We start from the raw sequence: 10,102 nt of genomic DNA on the forward strand, positions 1-10,102 counted from the left end.
TGCATTCTGACACTCAACTCTTTGGTTCATACACATTAAGGATCGTTATATCTCCTTGGAGAGTTGACCTCTTTATCATTATGTAGTGCTCCTCTTTGTCCCTGATAGTTTTTCTGGTTCTGAAATCACTTTGTTTGAAATTAATGTAGCTACTCCAGCTTTCTTTTCATTAGTGTTAGTATGGCATAACTTTTCCCATCTTTTGACTTTTTAATTTTAATAATTTATTTTTAATGTTTTAACAACTTGAGTGATGTATTTCACATACCCACCATTCACCCATATAAAGTGTACTATTAATTGGTTTTAGTATAGTCACAGAGTTGTGCAACCATGAGCACAATCAATTTTAGATCATTTTTATTACCCCTCCCCCACCAAAAAAATCTTGCAACCCTTTAGTCAACCCCCCATCATCTGCCAGGGCTAGGCAACCACTGAACTACTTTCTGTCTCTATAGATTTGCGTATTCTGGACATTTCATATAATATGTGGTCCTATTAGAATGGAATCATATGATATGTGTTTTTTTGTGAATTGCTTCTTTCATATATCATATTTTCAAGGTTCATCCATATTGTGGTATGCATCAGTACTTCATTCCTTTTTGGTGCTGAATAATATTCCATTGTATGAATATACTACTTTTTATTTACCTATTAATCAGTTTATTATCATTTGAGTCATTTCTACTTTTTGTCTTTTCTGCAATAAACATTTGTGTACAACTATTTGTGAGGGTATATGTTTTCATTTCTCTTGGGTATATAGCTAGGAGTGGGTTGCTGGATCATGTGGTAACTTTATGTGTGAACTTTTGAGAAACCGCCAGACTCTTTTCCACAGTGGCTGTACAATTTTGTATTCCTACCAACAGTGTTTGAAGGTTTGAATTTCTCCACATTTTCTCCAACACTTGTTATTGTCCATCTTTTTTTATTATAGTTATCTTCGCTGGTGTGAAGTGGTATCTCATTATGGTTTGATTTGCACTTTCCTGAAGACTAATGATTTTGAACACCTTTTCATGTGCTTTTTGGCTATATGTATATCTTCTTTGGAGGAATGCCTATTCAGGATACTTGCCCATTTTAAAAATAGCTCTTTTATATATTCTAGACAGGCCTCTTATTAAATAAAAGATTTGCAAAATTTACATCCCTTTCTGTGGTTTGTCTTTTTATTTATGGTATCCTTTAAAATGAAATGTTTTTAATTTTGATGATGTCTAGTTTATTGATTTTTCTTTCTTTGCTTGTGTTTCTGGTGTCATTTCTAAGAAATCATCACCTAATTCATGAATATTTATACCTATGTTTTCTTTAAAGAGCTTTATGGTTTTAGCTCTTGAGGTTAGGCCTTTGATCCATTGAGTTGATTTTTGTACATGGTGTGAGATAAGGGTACAACTTCATTCTTTTACATATGGACATCCACTTATTCCAGTACCACTTGTTGAAAAGACTATTCTTTCCCCCATTGAATGGTCTTGCTACCTTCGTTGAAGATCAGTTGATCTTAAATGTGAAGCTTATTTCTGGATTCCCAAGTTAATTCCAAAAAAACTGTAATTTTTGACTGCTTACTGTGTTCCAGGCACAATCCTAAATGCACTTACCCCTTAGAGAAACTCTGTGAGATGGGCACTATTCTTACCCCACTTCACGGATGAAGCAGCGGAGATGATTTGCCCAAGCTAGTAAGTGGCAGACCCAGGACATGAATTTAGACGACTGCCTTGAGAGCCTGAGCTTTTAACCATGCTATAAATAAATGTGCGATGTCAGAACTTGGAATCCCACTAAATAGTTCATTTTAAACAAAACAGTTGGAGGTCAAATTGGCCACTTAGTTTGGAAAAAACCACAAAAGAGGAGGAGCTTTACTAGCTTGCTTCCTACTGAGTATTAGAAATGGACCTGTCTTCCTTGGTTGAAACCCCTCCATCTCCAACTTAAGAATTTATAATCAACGCACTACTTCGGCTTCTTCGGTTCTTGCAGCAGGACAGACGTTAGCGCTTACCGGCGAGGAGCGGAAAGGCGGCAGGGCCCACTCCCCAGTTCTCAGCCCCGCCGCAGCCTCGCGCTATTTTCTGCCAACAGTAGGGGCGTGGACAGAATCGCCCCCCGGGCTGGAGGCAGCCCGTGTTGTCGTAACTCTCGCGGGAAGATGCGTCGTTGCCTCGGTAACGGAGTCGCGGCCGCGAAAAATGGCAGGGCGGAGTTTTAAGGTTAGTTCAACTCTACACTGCTGGGTAGCAGCTAGGTTTCGGGCGGTCCTGCGGACACCGGAATTCATTTAACTTTGGGTCTGAAAGTGTCTCTTTTACAGAGACGGGGCGTTTCAGGGACTCCGCTTCCACCACGCGTTCAGCAACCTGCCACACCTCGTCGGGACCTTCTCGCCAAGGAGGAAGAATATAAGTAAGAAATATGGCGGTTCAGCTTTTCCTTCTTTCTTTCACTTAAATGAGGCTGCTTACAAATATTTTTCCTGGTGACTGACTGGATCTTTGGGACCATTCACTGTACAGCAGTTTATCATCCCGTTCGCTTGCCCTTCTTTATCTTTTTAACTTGAGCTGCGGCCTCGTAGCTGTTGAAAGTGGGCGAAAATTTAACCCAAGTGAGTAAACCTGTTCGTTAGCGAGATGATACCGCTAGAAGTAGTTTGGATAGCAGGAATTGCCACGAATAGTTCAGTTTCTAGTTAAAGGAATTCCACGTAATTTCAAGTTCCTAGAGTTTACGTATGTAAATTTCTTTTAGGTTTGGTTTCTAAACTGAAAGCATGTTTCTCAGGGCATTTGGAATTACCGTTCTCATCCACATTTGGTGGTGTTGGGAGGATTTCCCTTCCTTATCTGCTGTCAGTGTAATTACAGCTATCCTGACAACACGTGCTTTCATTCTTGGACCACTCCACTCTTCATCCCCCGGTTTTCATGCAGATGTCAGAGTAATCTTTTAATTTGATCTTGTCACTCCCTTGTCTAAAACTTTGCAGTGGTTTTCAGTTGCACTTCAAAAGCTCTGTCACACCTGGCTCCTACCTCTTGTGTGATCTTGACCTCTCTCCTTTTTGCCTACCAGAGTGGCCTTTTTTGACTATGATAAGTAGGCTCCCCATTACTCTTTTTTAATTGTGTGATTAAATTTTCGTTGCAATTAGCATAACTTGTTACAGTAAATTCATTTGTTAGTTTACTTTTTGTCTGTTTCTTCCACTGGACTGTTAGTTCCACAAGGTCATAGACCATGTCTTTTATTTGCCCTCGTATATACCCTTACCAAAAAAAAATTATATTTAAAAAATTCACCTTTTTAATTTAAAGTAATTTAATTTAAAACTTGGGAAACATTCTGGCAGTTCCTCAAATGGTTTAACATAGAGTTACCAAATGAGCTGTACTTAAAATTAAAGCATGTTTAGAGTTAAAACTGAAGTGTACTTTCTTTAGATAAACTAGACACGTGTCAACTTGCATGTAGAAACATAATGATCTTCCACTGCTTGATGAAATGGGCCTATTATTCAAGTATGAGTGTACTTAATCAATGGATCTATTGTTCATATACAGCTCTGAATCAGCTGTTTTCAACCCAAAACATTTGTTTTCTTTACCATGCACCAGATAGCACTAAATATATGCACTGATTAGGTTAATTCATTTGGTTATTTAAAGATCTTTTTGCATCTGGCCCTTCATTAAGGATATGCTCCTGATCAAAGTCAGGCATCTACAGGAACTATTCTATTTTAGCAAAAGTTTTGTGGTAAAGGCTCCCACTTGTTACTTGTTCTGTTATATGCACTCTGAGGTGTGCAAATCTGAGGCGTTTGAACAGAGTAGCTCCCAGGCACTGCTTGAAATTTGTGATCACTCAGCCCTGTGCGTAAGGGTGAAATATCTGGCCATCCTTATAGGCAAGAATATGAGTTCATAACAGTATTTTGCCACATGTTGTCTTGGAGGGAAGCATATGGGGATGTTGTTTTAATCAGCTGAACACAGCACTTTCCAGGGATCCCAATGCAGAATCTTTTACGATCAGCTCCTGTCAAATAGTTGGAGGAAATAATCACTGTATGAGACAGTAAACCAAGGAATATGCTGATCACTCAAGTCAATAGATATTCCAAGCCTTGTGCGTATATCATAAAACCAGAGAGCTGAACAATAAGATTACGTGACATCTGGTTTAATTGATCTTGATAACTGGAAGGGCAAGCCTTCCCCCAAACTTCTTGCCCATAAATGCCAGTTACATTGGATTTATAGATTAATTTGCAGAGAACTGACATCTTTATGCTGTTGAATCTGCCCTTCCACGAATGTGATATATCTCTATTTACATGTGGGTGTTGTCGGTATCCATTAATAATAATTTATCATATTACTACATAAGTGTCTTGCATGTACAATTTTTTCAAGGTACCTTATAGTTTTTTCTTGCTATAATGAATGGCTCTTTTTCTACTACATTTTCTAATTGGTTATATGTATAGAAACATTACTGATTTTTGTATGTTGATCCTAGACCTATATTTATATAGATTGTCAGCTCTGCTGAACTCTCTTATTCTGCAGAGTCCGTTGAGTTTTTTATAAAGACAGTTATATCATATGCAAACTGTGATAGTTTTATCCCTTTACAATTTCTTCTGCATCCTTTTTCGTGATCTGGTTAGAACTTCCAGTGCAATATGAAATAGAAAAAGTAATGGTAAGCATTTTTATCTTAGTTATGATTTTCAGGAGCCCACTTTTAATAATTTATCACTACATTTGAGGTTTGCTGTAGCGTTTTGGTATTTTTTTTATCAGGCTTAAAGATGCTGTTTCCCTTAATTCTTTATTTTTTAATCAAGGATAGCTGATATGCAGTATTATACCCTTAATTTGTATTTTGAATGAATGTTAAATTTTAACAAAGCTTTCCCCACCCCAAATTTATTTAAGCGATGAAATTTTTTTCACCCCCTCGTTTAATGTTTTAACATACTGAACTACAAAGGCAGATTTCTTGTTTTCTTTTAAAGTCCCCTGGATTAGATTGCTTTAATTTTATGGAGGTTTTTTTTCAGAAAATTTTTCAGAAATGAAACTGGTCTTGCACTTTTTTCTAGTTCTTTGCCTTTCTGATTTTGATGTGATTATTATCCTAGCCACATAAAATAAACTGAATAGTTTTCCTTTTTTGTTTTAGTCTGCTCTTGGAAGCTTCTTGTAATCAGAGATCATCTGCCCTTTGATTAAAATTGTGAAACTGAGTCTACTGTGGGTTTTTTTTTTTGGCCTGTGAATGCAGTTTCTTTAATAATTTTTGCTTCCAGAATAAATTTTGGTAATTTGCTAGTTTTCTGGAAAACTGTCCACTTCATGTATGTTTTAAAATGTATTAACATACATTTATTCTAATTATGCTCTTATGTTTTAAGTCTTGACTGTATCTGTAACCTTATACACACCTTCTTTTGGGGACTTTTCTGTTAGTCTTGCTGGGAGGTGTATATGTTTTACTGGTCTTTTCACAGAATTAGCTTTTGGTTTTATTGCTAATCTATGTGATTTAAATTTTTTTTTGATTAGTCTTATCTCTATTATTTCTCTCTCTTCTAATGGTGGATTTATTAATTCTTTTTTTAGTTTCTTTTTTTAGTTTAGTTTTTCTTATTTTTTAGTACATACATATAATTTCTGTATATTTCTCTCCAACCACAGCTTATCGGTATTTCAGTATCTGTTTTGATATATATATTTCTTTTGTGGTTATTTAGTTTTAAATATTTTATGATTTTTCATAGTGATTATTTTAGGAGTGTGTTTTTGTAGTTCCCAAGCAGCTGTTTGTTTGCTTGTTTTATTTTTGTTATTTTATAATTTATTTTTAATTGTACTATGGTCAGAGAAAGTATATAATATTGATTTTCAAAAATGTTTTGAAACTTAGTTGTGACCAGGTACGTGTTGAATTTTTGTAAATATTCTGTGTGTTCTTTGATAGAAAGTGTATTCACTATTTGTTAACTCATATCTTAGATCAAGCTAATTAATGTTGCTGTCCATAACATCAGTATCATCACCATTATTTTTTTCTAGTAGCTGTATCGGTTTCTGTTAGAGATGTACTGAAATCAGCTATAATTATGATTTTAAAATTTCTCCTCATAATTGTGTCCAATTTTGTTTGGGGGCTATATTGTTTGTTTGATTTATTTAAATCCTCTTGATGAATAATTCCTTTCGTTATTATGTAGTGTCTGTTATATCTTTTTTCATTCCTTTATTCTCAAACTTTTTATGTCATTTAGCTTTATTAAGAGCATTTCTTTTATATTCTCTGGTAATTTCTGCCTTCTAATGAGTGAATTTATATTATTTTGTTTATTAACTTGAAGTTGTCAAGTTATATAATACTTACTTCCCCTTTGCTTTGAATACCCTTACCTGTTATTTTTGTATTCTGTACTAATTTAGATTTATCATCATGTTTTCTCATTTCTTTGCTTTTTTTTTTTTTCTAGGTTCAATTTCCTCTTTTCTGAAGCATGGACCATTCATTACTTCTCTGTATGAAAATCGGAGTCTTAAATTCTCCAGTCTTACCCGAAAATTTTCTTACTTTGCACTTATTCTTCAAAGATAGTTTAGCTGAATATAGAACTTGAAATGGCTAGTCCCTGCCCCCCCCACCTCCCGATGGTCCATTAAAGATACCATTTCATTGTCCATTGGAATCTAGAGATATTGATAAGGCATCTACTGCCAGCATTTAAGATAGTCATGCTGGTAGACTATTTTTCTCTCTTCTTTTTAAATATTTGCTTTGTAATTTAAAGAACATTCTCCTTGTCTTTGAAGTTCTGCAGTTTCACTATGATGTGTACAGGTGTGGATTTGTTTTCTTAATTCTGCTTGAGGTCCCTATATTTATTCATTTCTGGAATATTCTCAGCATTATCTCTTTTTTAAAAAAGTTTTGTCTTTTGTTTTATGTTTCTCACTATATTCTTCAAGTTTCAAATATTTATCATTTTTCTTTTTGTTTTGTTGCAGTATACTTGATTTACAATATTATACTATTTTCAGATATACAGCATAGTGATTCAAAACTTTTATAGATTATACTCCATTTAAAGTTATTATAAAATAATGGCTATATTTCCTGTGCTGTACAATATATCCTTGTATCTTATTTATTTTATACATAGTAGTTGGTATCTCTTAATCCTTTACCCCTATTGTACTCCTCCCCACTTCCCTCTCTCCATTGGTAACCACTTGTTTGTTCTCTACATATATGGGTCTGTTTCTATTTTGTTATAGTCATTATTTGCTTCATTTTTTAGATTTCACACATAAGTGATAACACACAGTATTTGTCTTTCTCTGACTTATTTCACTAAGCATAATACCCTCCAGGTCCATTCATGTTGTTGCAAATGGCAACATTTCATTCTTTTTTATAACTGAATAGTATTCTATGGTATGTATGCAGATATATATATATATCTCACATCTTCTGTATCCATTCATCTGTTGATGAACATGTAGGTTGCTTCCATATCTTGGCTATTATAAATAATGCTGCTATGAACATTGGGGTGCATATATCTCTTCAGAGTAGTGTTTTCATTTTCTTTGGATATATATCCAGGAGTGGAATTATTGGGTCATATGGTAGTTATATCTTTAAGTTTTTGAGAAACTGCCATACTGTTTTCCACAGTGGCTGCACCAATTTATGTTCCCACCAACAGTGCACAAGGGTTCCCTTTTCTCCACATCCTTGCCAACATTTGTTATTTGTGGTCTTTTTGATGATAGCCATTCTAACAGGTGTGAGGTGATATCTTATTGTAGTTTTGCTTTGCATTTCTCTGATGATTAACAGTGTTGAGCATTTCATGTGCCAGTTGGCCATCTGTATTCTTCTTTGGGAAAATGTCTATTCAGGTCTTTTGCCCATTTTTTAACCAGGTTATTTGTTTTTTTGATATTGAGTAGTATGAGCTATTTATATAGTTTGGGCATTAAACCCTTGTTGGTCATATCATTTGCAAATATTTTCTCCCATTCAGTAGATTGTCTTTTCATTTTGTCAATGCTTTCTTTTCCTTTCCTTTCATTTTAAATTTAATTAGGTCCTATTATTTATTTAGTTAGTTAGTTTCCTCTGCCTTAGGAGACAGATCCAAAAAATACTGCTGTGGCTTATGTCAGAGTGTTCTGCCTCTGTTTTCTTCTGGAGTTTTATGGTTTATGGTCTTACATTTAAGTCTTTAATCCATTTTGAGTTTATTTTTGAATATGGTGTGAAAAAATGTTCTAATTTCATTCTTTTACATGTAGCAGTCCAGTCTTCCCAGCACCACTTATTGAAAGACTGTCTTTTCCTCATTGTATATTTTTGCTTACTTTGTCATAGATTAATTGCCCATATAAGCGTGGGTTTGTTTCTGGGTTCACTATTCTGTTCCATTGATCTCTTTGTCTGCTTTTGTTCCAGTACCATACTGTTTTGGCTACTGTAGCTTTGTAGTATAATGATTATGGATCAATCTAAGAAGAATATATAACAATTGTAAATATATATATGCATCCAACATAGGAGTATCTAAATACATAATGCAAATGACAACAGACATGAAGGACAGTAACACAATAATAGTAGGGAACTTTAACACCCCACTTACATCAATGGACAGATCATTCAGACAGAAAAATCAATGAGGAAATGCTGGCCTTAAATGACACGTTAGACCAAACAGAATACACAGTATTCTGTTCAAAGGCAGCAGAATACACATTCTTTCAAGATCACATGCTAGCCCACAAAACAAGTCTCAGTAAATTTAAGAAAACTGAAATCATATCAAGCATCTTTTCCAACTACAGAACTATGAGATTAGAAATCACCTACAAGAAAAAAACTGCAAAAAACACAAACATGTGGAGGTTAAAAAATATGCTACTAAACGAATGGATCACTGCAGAAATCAAGGAGGAAATCAGAAAATACCTGGAGACAAATGAAAATGAAAACACAGCAATTCAAATTGTATGGGATGTAGCAAAAGCAGTTCTGAGATGGAAGCTTATAGTGATACAAGCCTGCCTCAGGAAACAAGAAAAATCTCAAATAAACAACCTAACCTTACACCTAAAGGAATTAGAAATAGAAGAACAAACAAAACCCAAAGTTAGTAGAAGGAAAAAAATAATCTGTTGATTATCCCTCCTGGGCACTCGTTTCTTAATGCAATTTGTTACCTTTGTGAAGACATCTTTCGTAGGGTTTGCTTTCTGAGAGAGTTGCATGTGTTCTAGATGAGTAAATCCTTAAGGGTGGTTTTTCATTTAACTTTATTAGCTTATCAGAGTTTTCACTGGTTTTAAGCCAACTTATGATATTAAAGTTTTGGCATAGTGTCCCTGTACCATCTGGGTAAGATGAACTTGGACTACACTCCTATGTGCTCTGATTACTCACAAGAGAATCTTTTCCACACATGGCTCTAGTTTCATTTCCATTCACCTAAGATTATGGGTAGTGTTTTTGTGGTCTGTGGTTCACAGGTGTAGCCCTTGGTGACTCTCTCATGTGCATCAGTTTCTAGCTGTTAAGCTGTTTTGGCTTCTGTTCCTGTTTACTGCTCTCATTTTGAGTTGCTGCTTTATTTTTAGTGTCAGGGTATTTTCCTTGCCTGAGTTTAAGTTTAGCAATATTTCCTTCATTATATTTTATCCAGGATGTCTATGGGTTTTGGAGCAGAAGAATAGCCTTTTGATTTATCTCAGCCTGCTATATTGACCAGAAACCTCTAATGGTTTTTGTTAAGGAAATGTGAAAAATCAGGTAAAGGCATCTTGAATACAACTTTAAGTCTTTATTAGATATTTTTATTTTGATTAACTCATCCTAAGATATAAAAATATTTCTTGGGCTTCCCTGGTGGTGCAGTGGTTGAGAGTCCACCTGCCGATGCAGGGGACACGGGTTCGTGCCCCGGTCCGGGAAGATCCCACATGCCACGGAGCGGCTAGGCCCGTGAGCCATGGCCGCTGAGCCTGCGCGTCCGGAGCCTGTGCTC

The 10,102-nt window shown here is 35.3% G+C and overlaps 1 protein-coding gene across 1 annotated transcript in view; it reads left to right on the forward strand.

Annotated features, from left to right (window-relative positions):
• Window positions 1-1,976: 1,976 nt before the first annotated feature.
• The window catches only part of TEX9 (testis expressed 9), a 74,726-nt gene continuing 66,600 nt past the window's right edge, over window positions 1,977-10,102 (forward strand). The window contains exons 1-2 of the mRNA XM_007110727.4: window positions 1,977-2,234; window positions 2,336-2,427. Of these exons, the coding sequence (XP_007110789.2) occupies window positions 2,214-2,234; window positions 2,336-2,427 (113 nt within the window). The 5' untranslated portion in view covers window positions 1,977-2,213. The remainder of the gene's footprint in view (window positions 2,235-2,335; window positions 2,428-10,102) is intronic.

The sequence above is a fragment of the Physeter macrocephalus genome, chromosome 11, assembly GCF_002837175.3.
Source record: "Physeter macrocephalus isolate SW-GA chromosome 11, ASM283717v5, whole genome shotgun sequence".
In the NCBI taxonomy this organism is placed as follows: domain Eukaryota; kingdom Metazoa; phylum Chordata; class Mammalia; order Artiodactyla; family Physeteridae; genus Physeter; species Physeter macrocephalus.